Source organism: Salmo trutta, unplaced genomic scaffold, assembly GCF_901001165.1.
Source record: "Salmo trutta unplaced genomic scaffold, fSalTru1.1, whole genome shotgun sequence".
Lineage (NCBI taxonomy): Eukaryota > Metazoa > Chordata > Actinopteri > Salmoniformes > Salmonidae > Salmo > Salmo trutta.
This window is the reverse complement of record NW_021823358.1, coordinates 1-25,000: the sequence shown is the minus strand read 5'-3', so window position 1 is coordinate 25,000 and position 25,000 is coordinate 1. Positions and strand designations below refer to the sequence as shown.

General features: G+C 45.9%; 1 protein-coding gene across 1 annotated transcript in view; it reads left to right on the top strand.

Moving 5' to 3' along the window:
* The window catches only part of LOC115190343 (caskin-1), a gene marked incomplete at both ends in the record, with an annotated part of 40,868 nt that extends 19,001 nt beyond the window's left edge, over window positions 1–21,867 (top strand). The window contains 7 exons of the mRNA XM_029748729.1: window positions 5,292–5,390; window positions 13,532–13,731; window positions 15,299–15,362; window positions 17,355–17,431; window positions 20,473–20,580; window positions 20,986–21,087; window positions 21,729–21,867. Of these exons, the coding sequence (XP_029604589.1) occupies window positions 5,292–5,390; window positions 13,532–13,731; window positions 15,299–15,362; window positions 17,355–17,431; window positions 20,473–20,580; window positions 20,986–21,087; window positions 21,729–21,867 (789 nt within the window). The remainder of the gene's footprint in view (window positions 1–5,291; window positions 5,391–13,531; window positions 13,732–15,298; window positions 15,363–17,354; window positions 17,432–20,472; window positions 20,581–20,985; window positions 21,088–21,728) is intronic.
* Window positions 21,868–25,000: the final 3,133 nt, after the last annotated feature.

Here is a 25,000-nt window from a genome sequence, read left to right as displayed (position 1 = left end):
CCTCCTCGTCCTCCTCCTCTTCCTCCTCTCTCCTCTCCTCCTCTCTCTACAAGTCTGGAGCAGCCGAGCCTGCCAGGTATCCGGGCTAAAACTCTTAGCTTGTAATAAATCATATAAATCAATACAATTTGTTTTCTTCTATATAATCAATACTATGATCAGTACATCATATTACTATAGTATTACTGTAGTAGTGTGCATCCCATCACTGTTGTTAACAGTAGTATTTATCAATAGTCGTAGTATTTATTATCAGTAGTATTTGTCAATAGTCGTAGTATTTATTATCAGTAGTATTTATCAATAGTCGTAGTAATTATTATCAGTAGTATTTGTCAAAAGTCGTAGTATTTATTAGCAGTAGTATTTATCAATAGTCGTAGTATTTATTAACAGTAGTATTTATCAATAGTCGTAGTATTTATTATCAGTAGTATTTATCAATAGTCATAGTATTTATTAGCAGTAGTATTTATCAGTAGTCATATTATTTATTAGCAGTAGTATTTATCAATAGTCGTAGTATTTATTAGCAGTAGTATTAATCAATAGTCATAGTATTTATTATCAGTAGTATTTATCAATAGTCATAGTATTTATTATCAGTAGTATTTATTATCAGTAGTATTTATTATCAGTAGTATTTATTAGCAGTAGTATTTATCAGTAGTATTATTTATCAGTAGTCATAGTATTTATTATCAGTAGTATTTATTATCAGTAGTATTTATTAGCAGTAGTATTTATCAGCAGTAATATTTATTAGCAGTAGTATTGTTAGTAGTATTTATTATCAGTAGTATTTATTATCAGTAGTATTTATTATCAGTAGTATTTATTAGCAGTAGTATTTATTAGCAGTAGTATTTATCAGCAGTAGTATTTATCAGCAGTAGTATTTATCAGCAGTAGTATTTATTATCAGTAGTATTTATTAGCAGTAGTATTTATCAGCAGTAGTATTTATTATCAGTAGTATTTATCAGCAGTAGTATTTATTAGCAGTAGTATTGTTAGTAACCAGAACAGTGGTTTGTATCAGCGTTGTTAGCGTTAACCGTTCTGTTGTTGTTATTGTTTGTATCAGCGTTGTTAGCGTTAACCGTTCTGTTGTTGTTATTGTTTGTATCAGCGTTGTTAGCGTTAACCGTTCTGTTGTTGTTATTGTTTGTATCAGCGTTGTTAGCGTTGACCGTTCTGTTGTTGTTATTGTTGTTGTTGTTTTGGTATTGACACTAGTTCTAGGTGTAATAGTGTTGTAATTGTGGTGTATTGTTAGTGTGTTATAGTTTCGGTCTAGGTATTATAGATTGGGCATCGACTTGTGCTGCTCGCTCACGTGTCTCCACTCTCCGTCTCTGTCTGCCAATCTATCTTGTCCTATTTCTATGTATCTCCACGTGTACTGATATTAAGGACTTTGTGTGGTGGTGTGTAGGTGGGGTAATAAGGGGTAATAAGGGGTAGTGTATCAGCAGGGGGGTAATAAGGGGTAGTGTATCAGGGTAAAGGGGTAATAAGGGGTAGTGTATCAGGGTAAAGGGGTAATAAGGGGTAGTGTATCAGCAGGGGGGTAATAAGGGGTAGTGTATCAGGGTAAAGGGGTAATAAGGGGTAGTGTATCAGGGTAAAGGGGTAATAAGGGGTAGTGTATCAGCAGGGGGGTAATAAGGGGTAGTGTATCAGCAGGGGGGTAATAAGGGGTAGTGTATCAGGGTAAAGGGGTAATAAGGGGTAGTGTATCAGCAGGGTAAAGGGGTAATAAGGGGTAGTGTATCAGGGTAAAGGGGTAATAAGGGGTAGTGTATCAGCAGGGGGGTAATAAGGGGTAGTGTATCAGCAGGGGGGTAATAAGGGGTAGTGTATCAGCAGGGGGGTAATAAGGGGTAGTGTATCAGCAGGGGGGTAATAAGGGGTAGTGTATCAGCAGGGGTTAATAAGGGGTAGTGTATCAGCAGGGGGGTAATAAGGGGTAGTGTATCAGGGTAAAGGGGTAATAAGGGGTAGTGTATCAGCAGGGGGGTAATAAGGGGTAGTGTATCAGCAGGGGGGTAATAAGGGGTAGTGTATCAGCAGGGGGGTAATAAGGGGTAGTGTATCAGCAGGGGGGTAATAAGGGGTAGTGTATCAGGGTAAAGGGGTAATAAGGGGTAGTGTATCAGGGTAAAGGGGTAATAAGGGGTAGTGTATCAGGGTAAAGGGGTAATAAGGGGTAGTGTATCAGGGTAAAGGGGTAATAAGGGGTAGTGTATCAGCAGGGGGTAATAAGGGGTAGTGTATCAGCAGGGGGGTAATAAGGGGTAGTGTATCAGGGTAAAGGGGTAATAAGGGGTAGTGTATCAGCAGGGGTTAATAAGGGGTAGTGTATCAGCAGGGGGGTAATAAGGGGTAGTGTAGCAGGGTAAAGGGGTAATAAGGGGTAGTGTATCAGCAGGGGGGTAATAAGGGGTAGTGTATCAGCAGGGGGTAATAAGGGGTAGTGTATCAGCAGGGGGGTAATAAGGGGTAGTGTATCAGCAGGGGGGTAATAAGGGGTAGTGTATCAGGGTAAAGGGGGTAATAAGGGGTAGTGTATCAGGGTAAAGGGGTAATAAGGGGTAGTGTATCAGGGTAAAGGGGTAATAAGGGGTAGTGTATCAGGGTAAAGGGGTAATAAGGGGTAGTGTATCAGCAGGGGGGTAATAAGGGGTAGTGTATCAGGGTAAAGGGGTAATAAGGGGTAGTGTATCAGGGTAAAGGGGTAATAAGGGGTAGTGTATCAGGGTAAAGGGGTAATAAGGGGTAGTGTATCAGGGTAAAGGGGTAATAAGGGGTAGTGTATCAGGGTAAAGGGGTAATAAGGGGTAGTGTATCAGGGTAAAGGGGTAATAAGGGGTAGTGTATCAGGGTAAAGGGGTAATAAGGGGTAGTGTATCAGCAGGGGGGTAATAAGGGGTAGTGTATCAGGGTAAAGGGGTAATAAGGGGTAGTGTATCAGCAGGGGGGTAATAAGGGGTAGTGTATCAGGGTAAAGGGGTAATAAGGGGTAGTGTATCAGCAGGGGGGTAATAAGGGGTAGTGTATCAGGGTAAAGGGTAATAAGGGGTAGTGTATCAGCAGGGGGGTAATAAGGGGTAGTGTATCAGCAGGGGGGTAATAAGGGGTAGTGTATCAGGGTAAAGGGGTAATAAGGGGTAGTGTATCAGCAGGGGGGTAATAAGGGGTAGTGTATCAGGGTAAAGGGGTAATAAGGGGTAGTGTATCAGGGTAAAGGGTAATAAGGGGTAGTGTATCAGGGTAAAGGGGTAATAAGGGGTAGTGTATCAGGGTAAAGGGGTAATAAGGGGTAGTGTATCAGCAGGGGGGTAATAAGGGGTAGTGTATCAGCAGGGGGGTAATAAGGGGTAGTGTATCAGGGTAAAGGGGTAATAAGGGGTAGTGTATCAGCAGGGGGGTAATAAGGGGTAGTGTATCAGCAGGGGGGTAATAAGGGGTAGTGTATCAGCAGGGGGGTAATAAGGGGTAGTGTATCAGGGTAAAGGGGTAATAAGGGGTAGTGTATCAGGGTAAAGGGGTAATAAGGGGTAGTGTATCAGCAGGGGGGTAATAAGGGGTAGTGTATCAGGGTAAAGGGGTAATAAGGGGTAGTGTATCAGGGTAAAGGGGTAATAAGGGGTAGTGTATCAGGGTAAAGGGGTAATAAGGGGTAGTGTATCAGCAGGGGGGTAATAAGGGGTAGTGTATCAGGGTAAAGGGGTAATAAGGGGTAGTGTATCAGGGTAAAGGGGTAATAAGGGGTAGTGTATCAGGGTAAAGGGTAATAAGGGGTAGTGTATCAGGGTAAAGGGGTAATAAGGGGTAGTGTATCAGGGTAAAGGGGTAATAAGGGGTAGTGTATCAGCAGGGTAAAGGGGTAATAAGGGGTAGTGTATCAGGGTAAAGGGGTAATAAGGGGTAGTGTATCAGCAGGGGGGGTAATAAGGGGTAGTGTATCAGCAGGGGGGTAATAAGGGGTAGTGTATCAGGGTAAAGGGGTAATAAGGGGTAGTGTATCAGGGTAAAGGGGTAATAAGGGGTAGTGTATCAGGGTAAAGGGGTAATAAGGGGTAGTGTATCAGCAGGGGGGTAATAAGGGGTAGTGTATCAGCAGGGGGGTAATAAGGGGTAGTGTATCAGGGTAAAGGGGTAATAAGGGGTAGTGTATCAGCAGGGGGGTAATAAGGGGTAGTGTATCAGGGTAAAGGGGTAATAAGGGGTAGTGTATCAGCAGGGGGGTAATAAGGGGTAGTGTATCAGCAGGGGGGTAATAAGGGGTAGTGTATCAGCAGGGGGGTAATAAGGGGTAGTGTATCAGCAGGGGGGTAATAAGGGGTAGTGTATCAGGGTAAAGGGGTAATAAGGGGTAGTGTATCAGCAGGGTAAAGGGGTAATAAGGGTAGTGTATCAGCAGGGGGGTAATAAGGGGTAGGTATCAGCAGGGGGGTAATAAGGGGTAGTGTATCAGGGTAAAGGGGTAATAAGGGGTAGTGTATCAGGGTAAAGGGGTAATAAGGGGTAGTGTATCAGGGTAAAGGGGTAATAAGGGGTAGTGTATCAGGGTAAAGGGGTAATAAGGGGTAGTGTATCAGCAGGGGGGTAATAAGGGGTAGTGTATCAGCAGGGGGGTAATAAGGGGTAGTGTATCAGCAGGGGGTAATAAGGGGTAGTGTATCAGCAGGGTAAAGGGGTAATAAGGGGTAGTGTATCAGGGTAAAGGGGTAATAAGGGGTAGTGTATCAGCAGGGGGGTAATAAGGGGTAGTGTATCAGGGTAAAGGGGTAATAAGGGGTAGTGTATCAGGGTAAAGGGGTAATAAGGGGTAGTGTATCAGCAGGGGGGTAATAAGGGGTAGTGTATCAGCAGGGGGGTAATAAGGGGTAGTGTATCAGGGTAAAGGGGTAATAAGGGGTAGTGTATCAGGGTAAAGGGGTAATAAGGGTAGTGTATCAGGGTAAAGGGGTAATAAGGGGTAGTGTATCAGCAGGGGGGTAATAAGGGGTAGTGTATCAGGGTAAAGGGGTAATAAGGGGTAGTGTATCAGCAGGGGGGTAATAAGGGGTAGTGTATCAGCAGGGGGGTAATAAGGGGTAGTGTATCAGCAGGGGGGTAATAAGGGGTAGTGTATCAGGGTAAAGGGGTAATAAGGGGTAGTGTATCAGGGTAAAGGGGTAATAAGGGGTAGTGTATCAGCAGGGGGGTAATAAGGGGTTGATTGTCTTTGTTTGTGTGTGTGTGTGTGTGTGTGTGTGTGTGTGTGTGTGTGTGTGTATCAGGTTCTCGGGGCTCTGAGTCCAGTCCCCACGGGTCTCCCACACGCGGCCAGCAGGGCGGCGCCAGCGAGGATGTCTGGGTTCTCCGGAAGCCCCTCGCAGGTACGAGGGTGTGTTGTTGTGTTGGTGTATTGGTGTGAGTGTGCATGTGTACTGTTGTATGTATTATTAATTAATATAGTTAATAATATAGTTAATTAATATAGTTAATTAGTATTGTTAATTAGTATAGTTAATTCATATTGTTAATTAGTATAGTTAATTAATATAGTTCATTAATGTAGTTAATTAATATAGTTCATTAATATTGTTAATTAATATCGTTAATTAATATTGTTAATTATTATAGTTAATTAATATTGTTAATATAGTTTATTATTATAGTTAATTGATATTGTTAATTAATATAGCTAATTAGTATAGTTAATTGATATTGTTAATTAATATAGTTTATTAATATATATTAGTCAATATTTGAACATATGTATTATGGAGTACAGAGCCTTCAGAAAGTATTCACACCCCCTTGACTTATTCCACATATTTATTGTTACAGCCTGTAACGGCTTGTCTGTGGTGTGGCGGAACGAAGCCAGGAAGCAGCGAACACGGTGTGGTAATTTTAATCAAACCACAATGTACAAAATTAAAGGGCTCCCAACAACAGGGAAAAATAGAACCAACAAGCACAGTCGAACAAACTGCAGTCGACACACAGAAAGACAATCCCGCACAATAGGGAGCGGGCCAGCTGAACTAAATAGCCGTCCTAATGACTAACTCAGGGCAGGTGAGAAAACATTAAAAAGGGAAAAACAAAAAGGGAATCGGTGGCAGCTAATAGGCCGGTGACGACGACCGCCGAGCGCCACCCGAGCAGGAGGGGGCGCCACCGTCGGTGGGAATCGTGACACAGCCTGAATTCAGAATGGATTGAATATGTGTTTTCTCACCCATCTACCCACAATACCCCATAATTACAAAAAAACATGTTTTTTTATTTTTATTTATTCAACATAAAATACAGAAATATCTAATTTACAAATGTATTCACACCCCTGAGTCATTAACATGTTAGAATCCCCTTTGGCAGCGATTACAGATGTGAGTCTCTAAGAGCTTTCCACACCTGGATTCTACAATTTTTGCCCATTATTCTTTACACAATTCTTCAAACTTTGTCAAATTGGTTGTTGATCATCGCTAGACAACCATTTTCAAGTCTTGGCATAGATTTTCTAGTAGATTTAAGTCAAAACTACAACTCAGGAACATTCAATGTCTTCTTGGTAAGCAACTCCAGTGTAGATTTGGCCTTGTGTTTTAGGTTATTGTCCTGCTGAAAGGGGAATGCCTCTCCCAGTGTAGATTTGGCCTTGTGTTTTAGGTTATTGTCCTGCTGAAAGGGTAATTCCTCTCCCAGTGTAGATTTGGCCTTGTGTTTTTAGGTTATTGTCCTGCTGAAAGGTGAATTCATCTCCCAGTGTCTGGTGGAAATCAGACGTAACCAGGTTTTCAAAACGAATGGAGGACCAAGGCACTCTTCATATAATAAATAAAAATGCCTTTATTTATTTTGTACCTTTATTTAACTAGGCAAGTCGGTTAAGAACAAATTCTTATTTTACAATGACGGCCTACCGGAGAACAGTGGGTTAACCGCCTCGTTCAGGGGGCAGGTCGACAGAGTTGTACCTTGTCAGCTCGGGGATTTAATCAGCCAATCTTTCGGTTACTGGCCCAATGCTCTAACCACTATGCTACCTGCCTCTTTGTATGGCATGGTCAATGGAAACAAAGTTTAAAAAAAACTCTGACGCGTTTCTGATCCCTGTGCTTAGTTCCATTACGTTTCTTTTTCATCCTGAAAAACTCCACCCAGTTCCTTAACGATTACAAGCATACCCATAACATGATGCAGCCACCGCAATGCTTGAAAACATGGAGAGTGATACTCAGTAATGTGTTGTGTTGTCAGGTTTGAAGGACCCAGATGCAGATTGTGTCGGAGTAACAATGTTTATTACGGCAACAGGGGCAGGCAAACGACAGGTCAGGGCAGGAAAACGACAGGTCAGGGCAGGCAAACGACAGGTCAGGGAAGGCAAACGACAGGTCAGGGAAGGCAAACGACAGGTCAAGGCAGGCAAACGACAGGTCAGGGTAGGCAAACGACAGGTCAGGGCAGGCAAACGACAGGTCAGGGTAGGCAAACGACAGGTCAGGGCAGGCAAACGACAGGTCAGGGAAGGCAAACGACAGGTCAGGGAAGGCAAACGACAGGTCAAGGCAGGCAAACGACAGGTCAGGGTAGGCAAACGACAGGTCAGGGCAGGCAAACGACAGGTCAGGGTAGGCAAACGACAGGTCAGGGCAGGCAAACGACAGATCAGGGTAGGGTTAGGGTTAGGGTTAGGGTTAGGGTTAGGGTGTGGTATGTGTTCGATTTGCTCCAAACATAACACTTTGTATTCAGGACAAAAAGTTAATTGCTTTGCCACATTTTTTTTCAGTATTACTTTAGTGCCTTGTTTAAACAGGATGCATATTTTGGAATAGTTTTTATTCTATACAGGCTTCCTCCTTTTCACTCTGTCCTTTAGGTTAGTATTGTGGAGTAACTACAATGTTGTTGATCCATCCTCAGTTCTCTCCTATCACAGCCATTAAACTCTGTAACTGTTTTTAAAGTCACCATTTGGCCTCATGGTGAAATCCCTGAGCGGTTTCCTTCCTCTCCGGCAACTGAGTTAGGAAGGAAACGCCTGTATCTTTGTAGTGACTGGGTGTATTGATACACCATCCAAAATGTAATTAATACCTACATCAATGTCTGCTTTACTTGGGTCATTGCGCTCTAGCATCTCCTTGTGGCCGGGTGCCTGCAGGCTGACTTGGGTCGTCAATTGAACGATGTTTCACATTGTTGCAGCTGGCTTCTGGGTTAAGTGAGCGGGTGTTAAGAAGCTGGGTCATGTTTCAGAGGACACGTGACTCGACCTTCGCCTCTCCAGAGCCTGCGATGAGCGTTGAGAAAATATCATAATTGGGAGAAAAAGGGAAAAAAAAAAAAAAGATATACAAAAATGAAGTTTAACCTCTATGGGACCGGCGGGACGAATTCGTCCCACCTACGTAACAGCCAGTTGAATCCTGTGGCGCGATTTTTAAAACGTTTGAAATACTATTACTTCAATTTCTCAAACATATGATTATTTTACAGCTATTTAAAGACAAGACTCTCGTTAACTTCTTGGGGCTATGTGGGACGTTAGCGTGCCACCCGTGGCGCACCCTATCAACAGCAGGTGCATTTCAAGAGCGGCAAATTTGAAACCAAATAAATGTCAAAATTCAAATTTCTCAAACATACAACTAACTTACAGCCTTTGAAAGATAAACATCTCCTTAATCTAACCACGTTGTCCGATTTCAAAAAGGTTTTACGGGGAAAGCATAAAGTTAGGTTGTTAGGAGAGTACATTGATAATAGCTGTGTGTAATGCATTGTCGATTCAAAGACAGGCGTCACCAAAACCATAAAATCAGCTAAAATTATGCACTAACCTTTTACAATCTCCATCAGATGACACTCCTAGGACATTATGTTAGACAATGCATGCATTTTTAGTTCTATCAAGTTCATATTTATATCTAAAAACAGCGTTTTACTATGGCGTTGATGTTCAGGAAATCGTTTCCCTCCAATACCGGCAGTCAAGTCATGACAACAAAATAATTAATTAATATTAGAAAACATTGGTAAAATATTATATTGTTATTCAAAGAATTATAGATTTACATCTCTTGAACGCAATGGACTTGTCAGATTTAAAATTAACCTTACTGGGAAATCACACTTTGCAATAATCTGAGCACTGCGCCCAGAAAAATACGCATTGCGATACAGACTAACCGCCATGTTGGAGAGATCTAAAATCGAAAATACTATGTAAATAATCCATTACCTTTGATTCTCTTCATCAGATGTCACTTCCAAAGAATCCCAGGTCCATAACGAATGTAGTTTTGTTCAAAAAAGCTCATCATTCATGTCCAAAAACCTCCGTGTTGTTAGCACATGATCTAAGCCAGCCGGACTTCACTTCACATCACGAACGGAAAAAATATATTTACGTTCGTTCAAACATGTCAAACGTTGTATCGCATAAATCATTAGGGCCTTTTTCACCAGAACATGAATAAAATTCAAGGCGGACCATTGGGTTCTCTTTTAAAACGTTTCGGAATGAGAGTACCCACCATCAACTCGCGCGCAAGGTGTCTAATGGGCCATCACAGTTCCAAGGCTCTTATTCGGTCAGATCTCACTGTAGAAGACGCAAAACACTTTGTAAAGGCTGGGGACATCTTGTGGAAGCAATAGGAAGTGCCAAAACATTCCTCACCCCCTTTGTTTTTCAATGGTATAGGCTTAAAGTCAATTCAACACATCAGGTATCCACTTCCTGTCAGAATCTGTCTCAGGGTTTTGCCTGCCAAATGAGTTCTGTTATACTCACAGACACCATTCAAACAGTTTTTGAAACTTTAGGGTGTTTTCTATCCATATATAATAAGTATATGCATATTGTAGTTACTGGGTAGGATTAGTAACCAGATTAATAACCTCTTACATCTACACGTTCCGCTAGCGGAACGTCTGCTCCAATATCCAATGATGGGCGGGGCGCGAAATCCGAAAACTTACACTTTTCAAACATATGACTATTTTACAGCTATTTAAAGACAAGACTCTCCTTTATCTAACCAAACTGTCCGATTTCAAAAAGGCTTTACAGCGAAAGCAAAACATTAGATTATGTCAGCAGAGTACCCAGCCAGAAATAATCACACAGCCATTTTTCAAGCTAGCATATCATGTCACAAAAACCCAAACCATAGCTAAATGCAGCACTAACCTTTGATGATCTTCATCAGATGACACACCTAGGACATTGTGTTATACAATACATGCATGTCTGTTCAATCAAGTTCATATTTATATCAAAAACCAGCTTTTTACATTAGCATGTGACGTTCAGAACTAGCATTCCCACCGAACACTTCCGGTGATTTTACTAAATTACTCACGATAAACGTTCACAAAAAGCATAACAATTATTTTAAGAATTATAGATACAGAACTCCTCTATGCACTCGATATGTCCGATTTTAAAATAGCTTTTCGGATGAAGCACATTTTGCAATAATCTAAGTACATAGCCCGGCGTTACAGGGCTAGCTATTTAGACACCCTGCAAGTTTAGCCTTTACCAAAATCACATTTCCTATAAGAAAAATGTTCTTACCTTGCTTGTTCTTCATCAGAATACACTGCCAGGACTTCTACTTCAATAACAAATGTAGGTTTGGTCCCAAATAATCCATCGTTATATCCAAACAGCGACGTTTTGTTCGTGCGTTCTAGACACTATCCCAACGCTAAATCTCGGCCACGAGCATGACGCAAAATATGACAAAAAATTTCTTAATATTCCATTACCGTACTTCGAAGCATGTCAACCGCTGTTTAAAACCAATATTTATGCAATTTATCTCGTAGAGAAGCGATAATATTCCGACCGGGAATCTGCCTGTCTGTAAACTGAGGAAAAAACCGAAAGCCGGGGGCGGGGCGTGTCACGCGCCTAAGGCTTAGTCCATTGAGTGACCACTTAGCTTTTGCTCTCCTTTGTTTCAGCCAGGGCTTTGAATTACGTCATTCCTGTTTTTCCCGGGCTATGAGACCTCATTGGAGACGTGCGAAGTGTCACGTAAGAGCAGAGATCCTTTGTAAACGATAGAGATAATAAAGAAGGGCAAGAAATGTTCAGACAGGGTACTTCCTGAACAGAAGCATCTCAGGTTTTTGCCTGCCATAGGAGTTCTGTTATACTCACAGACACCATTCAAACAGTTTCAGAAACTTTGGAGTGTTTTCTCTCCAAAGCTAATAATTATATGCATATTCCAGTTTCTGGGCAGGACTAATAATCAGATTAAATCGGGTACGTTTTTTATCCAGCCGTGAAAATACTGCCCCCTAGCCATAAGAGGTTAAATCGGGTACATTTTTTTATCCAGCCGTGAAAATACTGCCCCCTATACCCTAACAGGTTAATCTAACCACACTGTCCAATTTCAAAAAGGCTTTACAACGAAAGCAAAACATTAGATTATGTCAGCAGAGTACCCAGCCAGAAATAATCAGACACCCATTTTTCAAGCTAGCATATAATGTCACAAAAACCCAAACCACAGCTAAATGCAGCACTAACCTTTTATGATCTTCATCAGATGACACCCCTATGACATTATGTTATACAATACATGCATGTCTGTTCAATCAAGTTCATATTTATATCAAAAACCAGCTTTTTACATTAGCATGTGACGTTCAGAAAAAGCATACCCCCCGCAAACTTCCGGGGAATTTACTAACAATTTACTAAATTACTCACGATAAACGTTCACAAAAAGCATAACAATTATTTTAAGAATTATAGATACATTACTCCTCTATGCACTCGATATGTCCGATTTTAAAATAGCTTTTCGGATGAAGCACATTTTGCAATATTCTAAGTACATAGCCCAGCCATCACGGGCTAGCTATTTAGACACCCACCCAGTTTAGCCTTCACCAAAATCACATTTCCTATAAGAAAAATGGTCTTACCTTTCCTGTTCTTCGTCAGAATGCACTCCCAGGACTTCTACTTCAATAACAAATGTAGGTTTGGTCCCAAATAATCCATCGTTATATCCAAACAGCGGCGTTTTGTTTGTGCGTTCTAGACACTATCAGAATGGTAAATCACGGTTGTGCGCATGGCGCAGAACGTGACAAAAAAATTCTAAATATTCCATTACCGTACTTCGAAGCATGTCAACCGCTGTTTAAAATCAATTTTTATGCCATTATTCTCGTAAAAAAGCGATAATATTCCGACCGGGAATCTGCAATTAGCTAAACAGCCGAAGGAAAATACTGCACGGGGTCGAATCGCGCACGCGCCTAATTCCATTGTCCTCTGATGGGCCACTTGGAAAAGGGGATTTTGTGTTTCAGCCTGAGGCTGCCTCGTCATCGTTCAGGTTTTTCCCGGGCTCTGAGAGCCTATTGGAGCCCTAGGAATTGTCACGTTACAGCTAAGATCCTGACTCTTCAATAAACAGAAGCAAGAACAACAACACCTTGTCAGACAGGGTACTTCCTGCATGAAACCTTCTCAGTTTTTGCCTGCCATAGGAGTTCTGTTATACTCACAGACACCATTCAAACAGTTTTAGAAACTTTAGGGTGTTTTCTATCCAAACCTGAACAATAATATGCATATTCTAGCTTCTGAGTTGGTGTAGGAGGCAGTTAAAAATGGGTACATATTTTTTCCAAAATTCTCAATAGCCCGTAGAATTTAATTTTTGAATTTAAAATTCAGGCTGTAACAAAGAAAATGTGGGAAAAAGTTTCTTTCTGAAGGAACTGCGTTTCTGTGCCTGTGTGCATAACAGATGATGTTGATCATTCATATCATCATTACTATCAGAAATGTATTTATTTATTTTTATTTCACATTTTTTTAACCAGGTATTTATATATTATATATATATATATATATATATAACCATTTATTTAACCAGGTAGGCCAGTTGAGAACAAGTCCTTTATTTAACCAGGTAGGCCAGTTGAGAACTCAGTTCTCATTTACAATTGCGACCTGGCCAAGATAAAGGAAAGCAGTTCGACACATACAACAACACAGAGTTACACATGGAGTAAAAACAAAACATACAGTCAATAACACTGTAGAAAAATAAGTCTATATACAATGTGAGCAAATGAGGTGAGATAAGGGAAGTAAAGGCAATAAATAGGCCATGGTGGCGAAGTAAATACAATATAGCAAGTAAATAAGAGAGGTCCTAGAGTAGAACCCTGAGGAACACCACATTCTATCTATTCCTAGAATAGAACCCTGAGGAACACCACATTCTATCTGTTCCTAGAATAGAACCCTGAGGAATACCACATTCTATCTATTCCTAGAATAGAACCCTGAGGAATACCACATTCTATCTATTCCTAGAATAGAACCCTGAGGAATACCACATTCTATCTATTCCTAGAATAGAACCCTGAGGAACACCACATTCTATCTATTCCTAGAATAGAACCCTGAGGAACACCACATTCTATCTAAACCTGTGTGTGTGTGTCTCTCTCTCTGTGTGTGTAGGTGGTGACCGTAGCAGCAGTGTGGGTAGTCTGGGTAGCGTTCGTTCCCTCGGCAGCGTCCAGAGTTCTGTAAATACTCAACATTCCTCGAACACGGCTCTTCCGCCCGCCACAGCACACGCTACCAACACGCCACCTGGCAGCCTGAACACGCACGGCCTCAACGCCCCAGGGCTGCACGCGCAGGCCGAGGGAGTCAAGGTGGGGGAAGGGCAGGCCGAGGGAGTCAAGGTGGGGGAAGGGCAGGCCGAGGGAGTCAAGGTGGGGGAAGGGCAGGCCGAGGGAGTCAAGGTGGGGGAAGGGCAGGCCGAGGGAGTCGAGGTGGGGGAAGGGCAGGCCGAGGGAGTCGAGGTGGGGGAAGGGCAGGCCGAGGGAGTCGAGGTGGGGGAAGGGAAGGCCGAGGGAGTCGAGGTGGGGGAAGGGCGGGCCGAGGGAGTCAAGGTGGGGGAAGGGCAGGCCGAGGGAGTCAAGGTGGGGGAAGGGCGGGCCGAGGGAGTCAAGGTGGGGGAAGGGCAGGCCGAGGGAGTCAAGGTGGGGGAAGGGAAGGCCGAGGGAGTCGAGGTGGGGGAAGGGCGGGCCGAGGGAGTCGAGGTGGGGGAAGGGCGGGCCGAGGGAGTCCAGGTGGGGGAAGGGCGGGCCGAGGGAGTCTAGGTGGGGGAAGGGCGGGCCGAGGGAGTCAAGGTGGGGGAAGGGCGGGCCGAGGGAGTCAAGGTGGGGGAAGGGCGGGAGGAGGGAGTCAAGGTGGGGGAAGGGCGGGCCGAGGGAGTCAAGGTGGGGGAAGGGCAGGAGGAGGGAGTCAAGGTGGGGGAAGGGCGGGAGGAGGGAGTCAAGGTGGGGGAAGGGCAGGAGGAGGGAGTCAAGGTGGGGGAAGGGCAGGCCGAGGGAGTCAAGGTGGGGGAAGGGCAGGAGGAGGGAGTCAAGGTGGGGGAAGGGCGGGAGGAGGGAGTCAAGGTGGGGGAAGGGCGGGAGGAGGGAGTCAAGGTGGGGGAAGGGCAGGAGGAGGGAGTCAAGGTGGGGGAAGGGCAGGAGGAGGGAGTCAAGGTGGGGAAGGGCGGGCCGAGGGAGTCAAGGTGGGGGAAGGGCGGGAGGAGGGAGTCAAGGTGGGGGAAGGGCAGGCCGAGGGAGTCTAGGTGGGGGAAGGGCGGGCCGAGGGAGTCAAGGTGGGGGAAGGGCGGGCCGAGGGAGTCAAGGTGGGGGAAGGGCGGGCCGAGGGAGTCAAGGTGGGGGAAGGGCGGGAGGAGGGAGTCAAGGTGGGGGAAGGGCGGGCCGAGGGAGTCAAGGTGGGGGAAGGGCAGGAGGAGGGAGTCAAGGTGGGGGAAGGGCGGGAGGAGGGAGTCAAGGTGGGGGAAGGGCGGGAGGAGGGAGTCAAGGTGGGGGAAGGGCAGGAGGAGGGAGTCAAGGTGGGGGAAGGGCAGGAGGAGGGAGTCAAGGTGGGGGAAGGGCGGGCCGAGGGAGTCAAGGTGGGGGAAGGGCGGGAGGAGGGAGTCAAGGTGGGGGAAGGGCGGGAGGAGGGAGTCAAGGTGGGGGAAGGGTGGTAGTCTTCCTCTGAATCACAGGGGAAATAAGCCTGTCTCTGGTGTGTGTGTGTGTTTTAGATGTGTGTGTGTGTGTGTGTGTTTTAGGTGTGTGTGTGTGTGTGTTTCAGCAGTGTGTGTGTGTGTTTTAGGTGTGTGTGTGTGTGTGTTTCAGCAGTGTGTGTGTGTGTGTGTGTGTGTGTGTGTTCTTCTATTTTGACTGATTGACTAAAGCCTCTTGTGTTTACGTTTAGCTCCTCGCCACTGTGATGTCCCAGTCAATAAAGGCAAAGGAGCATCTGTTGGAGCAGTCAGCAGGTAACCAGAATAATATTACTGTAATATTACTGTAATATTAATAACAGGACCAGTTCAGGTCTGTGGAGCAGGCAGCAGGTAACCAGAATAATATTACTGTAATATTACTGTAATATTAATAACAGGACCAGTCCAGGTCTGTGGAGCAGTCAGCAGGTAACCAGAATAATATTACTGTAATATTACTGTAATATTAATAACAGGACCAGTTCAGGTCTGTGGAGCAGGCAGCAGGTAACCAGAATAATATTACTGTAATATTACTGTAATATTAATAACAGGACCAGTCCAGGTCTGTGGAGCAGGCAGCAGGTAACCAGAATAATATTACTGTAATATTAATAACAGGACCAGTCCAGGTCTGTGGAGCAGGCAGCAGGTAACCAGAATAATATTACTGTAATATTACTGTAATATTAATAACAGGACCAGTCCAGGTCTGTGGAGCAGGCAGCAGGTAACCAGAATAATATTACTGTAATATTACTGTAATATTAATAACAGGACCAGTCCAGGTCTGTGGAGCAGGCAGCAGGTAACCAGAATAATATTACTGTAATATTACTGTAATATTAATAACAGGACTAGTCCAGGTCTTTGGAGCAGTCAGCAGGTAACCAGAATAATATTACTGTAATATTAATAACAGGACCAGTCCAGGTCTGTGGAGCAGGCAGCAGGTAACCAGAATAATATTACTGTAATATTACTGTAATATTAATAACAGGACCAGTCCAGGTCTGTGGAGCAGGCAGCAGGTAACCAGAATAATATTACTGTAATATTAATAACTACTATAATAATACTAGTAATAATAATAGTTGTAATAGTAACAAAAACAGTAGTAGTAATAACAATAATAATTGTAATAATAAATACAACATTAATAACAATAGTAATAATAATAATATAATAATGATAATTATAATGACAATAGTAGTAGGAATGATCATAATAATAACTGACTGACTGACTGTCTGTCTGACTGACTGACTGACTGTCTGACTGTCTGACTGACAGACTGACTGTCTGACTGTCTGACTTTCTGACTGACTGACTGACTGACTGACTGTCTGTCTGTCTGACTGTCTGACTGTCTGACTGTCTGACTGATTGACTGTCTGACTGTCTGACTGTCTGACTGATTGACTGTCTGACTGACTGACTGACTGTCTGACTGTCTGACTGATTGACTGACTGTCTGACTGATTGACTGACTGTCTGACTGTCTGACTGTCTGACTGACTGTCTGACTGTCTGACTGATTGACTGTCTGACTGTCTGACTGACTGACTGTCTGACTGACTGACTGACTGATTGACTGTCTGTCTGACTGACTGACTGTCTGTCTGTCTGTCTGTCTGACTGATTGACTGTCTGACTGACTGTCTAACTGACTGACTGTCTAACTGACTGACTGTCTAACTGACTGACTGATTGTCTGACTGACTGACTGACTGACTGTCTGTCTGACTGACTGTCTGACTGACTGACTGTCTGACTGACTGTCTGACTGACTGTCTGACTGATTGACTGATTGACTGTCTGACTGACTGACTGTCTGTCTGTCTGACTGTCTGACTGACTGACTGATTGACTGTCTGACTGACTGACTGACTGTCTGACTGACTGTCTGTCTGACTGTCTGACTGACTGTCTGTCTGACTGTCTGACTGACTGATTGACTGACTGACTGTCTGACTGATTGACTGACTGTCTAACTGACTGACTGTCTGACTGTGACTGACTGACTGACTGACTGTCTGACTGACTGTCTGACTGTCTGACTGACTGACTGACTGACTGACTGTCTGACTGTCTGACTGTCTGACTGACTGTCTGACTGACTGTCTGACTGTCTGACTGACTGTCTGAACGTCTGACTGACTGTCTGTCTGACTGACTGACTGACTGACTGACTGTCTGCCTGTATACCTGTCTGTCTGACTGTCTGTCTGACTGACTGTCTGACTGTCTGTCTGTTTCTTTTAGCTGCAGCTAAGAGTCCATCTTGTTGTCCCCCTCAAGAGCAACGCTCCTTTGATCGTAAGGCAGAGGCAGACGTGAAGGTGAGGTCTGTGTGTCTGTGTGTGTGTGTGTGTGTGTGTCCGGCGTGTGTGTGTGTGTGTGTGTATATGCTTGTCTGTGTGTGTGGTGTGTGTCGTTTTGTGTGTGTGTGTGTGTGTGTGTGTGTGTGTTGCTGTTTCAGTTTATTGTTTTTGCTTCCTGAAGCTTCCTTCCATCATTCAGTGGCTTGGAATGTATTTCTGTTGCTGGGCGGATATCTAGGGAGGTGAAGGATATCTAGGGAGGTGGTGAAGGATATCTAGGGAGGTGAAGGATATCTAGGGAGGTGGTGAAGGATATCTAGGGAGGTAAAGGATATCTAGGGAGGAGGAGGATATCTAGGGAGGTAAAGGATATCTAGGGAGGTGAAGGATATCTAGGGAGGTGAAGGATATCTAGGGAGGTGAAGGATATCTAGGGAGGTAAAGGATATCTAGGGAGGTGAAGGATATCTAGGGAGGTGAAGGATATCTAGGGAGGAGGAGGATATCTAGGGAGGTAAAGGATATCTAGGGAGGTGAAGGATATCTAGGGAGGTGAAGGATATCTAGGGAGGTAAAGGATATCTAGGGAGGTGAAGGATATCTAGGGAGGAGGAGGATATCTAGGGAGGAGGAGGATATCTAGGGAGGTGAAGGATATCTAGGGAGGTGGTGAAGGATATCTAGGGAGGTGAAGGATATCTAGGGAGGTGTAGGATATCTAGGGAGGAGGTGAAGGATATCTAGGGAGGAGGAGGATATCTAGGGAGGTGAAGGATATCTAGGGAGGAGGAGGATATCTAGGGAGGTGAAGGATATCTAGGGAGGTGAAGGATATCTAGGGAGGTGAAGGATATCTAGGGAGGTGAAGGATATCTAGGGAGGAGGAGGATATCTAGGGAGGTGAAGGATATCTAGGGAGGTGAAGGATATCTAGGGAGGTGAAGGATATCTAGGGAGGAGGAGGATATCTAGGGAGGGTGAGGATATCTAGGGAGGTGAAGGATATCTAGGGAGGTGGTGAAGGATATCTAGGGAGGTGAAGGATATCTAGGGAGGTGGTGAAGGATATCTAGGGAGGTGAAGGATATCTAGGGAGTTGAAGGATATCTAGGGAGGTGAAGGATATCTAGGGAGGAGGAGGATATCTAGGGAGGAGGAGGATGTCTAGGGAGGTGAAGGATACCTAGGGAGGTGAAGGATATCTAGGGAGGAGGTGAAGGATATCTAGGGAGGTAAAGGATATCTAGAGAGGTGAAGGATATCTAGGGAGGAGGTGAAGGATATCTAGGGAGGTGAAGGATATCTAGGGAGGTGAAGGATACCTAGGGAGGTGAAGGATATCTAGGGAGGAGGAGGATATCTAGGGAGGTGAAGGATATCTAGGGAGGTGAAGGATATCTAGGGAGGTGATGGATATCTAGGGAGGTGAAGGATATCTAGGGAGGTGAAGGATATCTAGGGAGGTGAAGGATATCTAGGGAGGTGAAGGATACCTAGGGAGGAAGTGAAGGATATCTAGGGAGGTGAAGGATATCTAGGGAGTTGGTGAAGGATATCTAGGGAGGTGAAGGATATCTAGGGAGGTGAAGAATATCTAGGGAGGTGAAGGATATCTAGGGAGGTGAAGGATATCTAGGGAGGTGAAGGATATCTAGGGAGGTGAAGGATATCTAGGGAGGTGGTGAAGGATATCTAGGGAGGTGAAGGATATCTAGGGAGGTGGTGAAGGATATCTAGGGAGGTGAAGGATATCTAGGGAGGTGAAGGATATCTAGGGAGGTGAAGGATATCTAGGGAGGAGGAGGATATCTAGGAAGTGAAGGATACCTAGGGAGGTGAAGGATATCTAGGGAGGAGGAGGATATCTAGGGAGGAAGTGAAGGATATCTAGGGAGGTGAAGGATATCTAGGGAGGTGAAGGATATCTAGGGAGGTGATGGATATCTAGGGAGGTGAAAGGATATCTAGGGAGGTGAAGGATATCTAGGGAGGTGAAGGATATCTAGGGAGGTGAAGGATATCTAGGGAGGAAGTGAAGGATATCTAGGGAGGTGAAGGATATCTAGGGAGGTGGTGAAGGATATCTAGGGAGGTGAAGGATATCTAGGGAGGTGAAGGATATCTAGGCAGTGAGAGGGGGGCAGTGAGAGGGGGGCAGTGAGAGGGGGAAGGGGGGGCAGTGAGAGGGGGGGCAGTGAGGTGAGGGCAGTGAGAGGGGGGAGGGGGGAGGGGGAGGGGGGGGCAGTGAGGGGGGGCAGTGAGAGGGGGAGGGGGGGGCAGTGAGGGGGGGCAGTGAGAAGGGGGAGGGGGGGGCAGTGAGGGGAGGGCAGTGAGAGGGGGGAGGGGGGGCAGTGAGGGGGGGGGCAGTGAGAGGGGGGGCAGTACTACTCCCTGATTAGACGGCATCTCTACTGCCCCCTGGGGGGTAAAGGATGTCAGTCTATCCCTAACAACCAATCACTGAGCTGAGTTGTGTAACCTGACCTCACACACACACACAGAGTCTCTTGGACTCCCTTCCTCACCCTGTTCTAGAACTCTAGGTTCAAACGTTCTAGAGCTCTGAGAAAATTCTGTGTTCTAGAACGATGAAAGTGTTCGGTTGAAGAGCTCTGAGAATGCTGAGTGTTCTAAAGTGTTCTAGAGCTGAGTGTGTGTTCTAGAGTGTTCTAGAGCTGAGTGTGTGTTTTACAGTGTAGAGCTGAGTGCGTGTTCTAGAACAATGAGAGTGTTCTGTGTTCTAGAATGTTCTAGAGCTGAGTGCGTGTTCTAGAGTGTTCTAGAGCTGAGTGTGTGTTCTAGAGTGTTCTAGAGCTGAGTGTGTGTTCTAGAGTGTTCTAGAGCTGAGTGCGTGTTCTACAGTGTAGAGCTGAGTGCGTGTTCTAGAACAATGAGAGTGTTCTGTGTTCTAGAGTGTTCTAGAGCTGAGTGTGTGTTCTAGAGTGTTCAAGAGCTGAGTGCGTGTTCTACAGTGTAGAGCTGAGTGTGTGTTCTAGTGTTCTAGAGCTGAGTGCGTGTTCCAGAGTGTTCTAGAACAACGAGAGTGTTCTGTGTTCTAGAGTGAGGCGGTAGTGATCTGGTTGACCGAGTGTCAGCTGCAGTTCTACACCGCTCACCTCCTCACCGCCGGCTACGACCTAGACACCATAGGTCACATGACCCCCGAGGTAAGGTGACCTCTGACCCCTACGCCACGCGTCATCCCAACCTCTAAACCACCCTGGCATCCCGTATGTCCTATCTGGGGGCCTCCGCCTGACCCCCTGACCTGGTGATGTCATCACGACCCTCCTGTCTCTGTGACCTCCGAGTTGTCCGCCAATCACTTTTATTGTTTACCGCTTCATCTGCATAAAGCTAATGTTTATTCATGTCCATCAGTGAGGTGTGTGAGAGAGAGAGGGAGAGAGAGAGAGAGAGAGAGAGAGAGAGAGAGAGAGGGAACGAGTGTGTGTTAACAGCGTGTGTGTGTGTGTGTGTGTGTGTATGGTGTGTGTGTGTATGGTGTGTGTGTGTGTGTGTGTGTGTGTGTGTGTGTGTGTGTGTGTGTGTGTGTGTGTGTGTGTGTGTAGGACCTGACAGCAATCGGTGTCACTAAACCAGGCCATCGGAAGAAGATCGCGTCGGAGATCAGCAAACTGCCGTCCGGTGATTGGCTGCCTGACCACAAACCTGTGAGAACAAACACACATTCCCAGAATCCACCTGGAGACACAATGTCCCCGAGACGTTTAGAGGTCCCAATACGTCTCCAGACAATTTATGTGTGTCTTCAAGATATTCTGGAATATACCAATATTAATGAGGATATTCTGGAATATACCGATATTAATGAGGATATTCTGGAATATACCGATATTAATGAGGATATTCTGGAATATGCCGATATTAATGAGGCTATTCTGGAATATACCAATATTAATGAGGATATTCTGGAATATACCGATATTAATGAGGCTATTCTGGAATATACCGATATTAATGAGGATATTCTGGAATATATCAATATTAATGAGGATATTCTGGAATATACCGATATTAATGAGGATATTCTGGAATATACCAATATTAATGAGGATATTCTGGAATATACCGATATTAATGAGGATATTCTGGAATATACCAATATTAATGAGGATATTCTGGAATATACCAATATTATTCTTTTGAGTAATCATACTAAATACATATGAACACATGCTGGTGTGTCCTAATATCTGAGCGTGTGTGTGTGTGTGTGTGTGTGTGTGTGTGTGTGTGTGTGTGTGTGTGTGTGTGTGTGTGTGTGTGTGTGTGTGTGTGTGTGTGTATAAAGGCCAGCCTGGCAGAGTGGTTGTCAGCGATCGGGCTGAACCAGTACTACCAGGTTCTGGTGCAGAACGGATACGACAACATCGACTTCATCACTGAGATCAGCTGGGAGGACCTGAAGGAGATCGGCATCACCAAGCTGGGTAGGACAGACAGGACATCACCAAGCTGGGTAGGACAGACAGGGCATCACCAAGCTGGGTAGGACAGACAGGACATCACCAAGCTGGGTAGGACAGACAGGGCATCACCAAGCTGGGTAGGACAGACAGGGCATCACCAAGCTGGGTAGGACAGACAGGGCATCACCAAGCTGGGTAGGACAGACAGGGCATCACCAAGCTGGGTAGGACAGACAGGACATCACCAAGCTGGGTAGGACAGACAGGACATCACCAAGCTGGGTAGGACAGACAGGTGACAGGACATCACCAAGCTGGGTAGGACAGACAGGACATCACTAAGCTGGGTAGGACAGACAGGGGACAGGACATCACCAAGCTGGGTAGAACAGACAGGACATCACCAAGCTGGGTAGGACAGACAGGGGACAGGACATCACCAAGCTGGGTAGGACACAGGACATCACCAAGCTGGGTAGGACAGACAGGACATCACCAAGCTGGGTAGGACAGACAGGACATCACCAAGCTGGGTAGGACAGACAGGGGACAGGACATCACCAAGCTGGGTAGGACAGACAGGGGACAGGACATCACCAAGCTGGGTAGGACAGACAGGGGACAGGGCATCACCAAGCTGGGTAGGACAGACAGGACATCACCAAGCTGGGTAGGACAGACAGGACATCACCACGCTGGGTAGGACAGACAGGACATCACCAAGCTGGGTAGGATAGACAGGACATCACCAAGCTGGGTAGGACAGACAGGACATCACCAAGCTGGGTAGGACAGACAGGACATCACCAAGCTGGGTAGGACAGACAGGACATCACCAAGCTGGGTAGGACAGACAGGACATCACCAAGCTGGGTAGGACAGACAGGAGACAGGACATCACCAAGCTGGGTAGGACAGACAGGGGACAGGACATCACCAAGCTGGGTAGGACAGACAGGACATCACCAAGCTGGGTAGGACAGACAGGGGACAGGGCATCACCAAGCTGGGTAGGACAGACAGGGGACAGGACATCACCAAGCTGGGTAGGACAGACAGGACATCACCAAGCTGGGTAGGACAGACAGGGGACAGGACATCACCAAGCTGGGTAGGACAGACAGGGGACAGGGCATCACCAAGCTGGGTAGGACAGACAGGACATCACCAAGCTGGGTAGGACAGACAGGACATCACCAAGCTGGGTAGGACAGACAGGACATCACCAAGCTGGGTAGGACAGACAGGGCATCATCAAGCTGGGTAGGACAGACAGGACATAACCAAGCTGGGTAGGACAGACAGGACATCACCAAGCTGGGTAGGACAGACAGGAGACAGGACATCACCAAGCTGGGTAGGACAGACAGGGGACAGGACATCACCTAGCTGGGTAGGACAGACAGGACATCACCCAAGCTGGGTAGGACAGACAGGACATCACCAAGCTGGGTAGGACAGACAGGGCATCACCAAGCTGGGTAGGACAGACAGGGACAAGGACATCACCAAGCTGGGTAGGACAGACAGGGGACAGGACATCACCAAGCTGGGTAGGACAGACAGGGGACAGGACATCACCAAGCTGGGTAGGACAGACAGGGGACAGGACATCACCAAGCTGGGTAGGACAGACAGGGGACAGGACATCACCTAGCTGGGTAGGACAGACAGGACATCACCAAGCTGGGTAGGACAGACAGGGGACAGGACATCACCTAGCTGGGTAGTACATACAGGACATCACCAAGCTGGGTAGGACAGACAGGACATCACCAAGCTGGGTAGGACAGACAGGACATCACCAAGCTGGGTAGGACAGACAGGGCATCACCAAGCTGGGTAGGACAGACAGGACATCACCAAGCTGGGTAGGACAGACAGGGGACAGGACATCACCAAGCTGGGTAGGACAGACAGGACATCACCAAGCTGGGTAGGACAGGACAGGGACATCACCAAGCTGGTAGGACAGACAGGGGACAGGACATCACCAAGCTGGGTAGGACAGACAGGGCATCACCAAGCTGGGTAGGACAGACAGGAGACAGGACATCACCAAGCTGGGTAGGACAGACAGGACATCACCAAGCTGGGTAGGACAGACAGGACATCACCAAGCTGGGTAGGACAGACAGGACATCACCAAGCTGGGTAGGACAGACAGGACATCACCAAGCTGGGTAGGACAGACAGGAGACAGGACATCACCAAGCTGGGTAGGACAGACAGGACATCACCAAGCTGGGTAGGAGAGACAGGACATCACCATGCTGGGTAGGACAGACAGGGGACAGGACATCACCAAGCTGGGTAGGACAGACAGGGGACAGGACATCACCAAGCTGGGTAGGACAGACAGGGGACAGGACATCACCAAGCTGGGTAGGACAGACAGGGGACAGGACATCACCAAGCTGGGTAGGACAGACAGGAGACAGGGCATCACCAAGCTGGGTAGGACAGACAGGGGACAGGACATCACCAAGCTGGGTAGGACAGACAGGAGACAGGACATCACCAAGCTGGGTAGGACAGACAGGGGACAGGACATCACCAAGCTGGGTAGGACAGACAGGGGACAGGCATCACCAAATCCACACAGAGAGACAGATTATCAGAGATGGATTAAAGGACACAGAGAGACAGGTTATCAGAGATGGATTAAAGGACACAGAGAGACAGATTATCAGAGATGGATTAAAGGACACAGAGAGACAGATTATCAGAGATGGATTAAAGGACACAGAGAGACAGATTATCAGAGATGGATTAAAGGACACAGAGAGACAGATTAACAGAGATGGATTAAAGGACACAGAGAGACAGATTATCAGAGATGGATTAAGGACACAGAGAGACAGATTATCAGAGATGGATTAAAGGACACAGAGAGACAGATTATCAGAGATGGATTAAAGGACACAGAGAGACAGATTAAAGGGCACAGAGAGACAGATTATCAGAGATGGATTAAAGGGGGACCGTTTATTAAAGCGATATCAAGACTCCAAACATGAGAAACACCTTCAATTTTAGAGGGATGGAAGATGTTCAAATGTTGTACATTTGACTATTTTACTTCCCTGTCTCTCTCTCTCTCTCTCTCAGCTCTCTCTTCTCCTCTCTCGTCTCTCTCTCTCTCTCTCTCTCT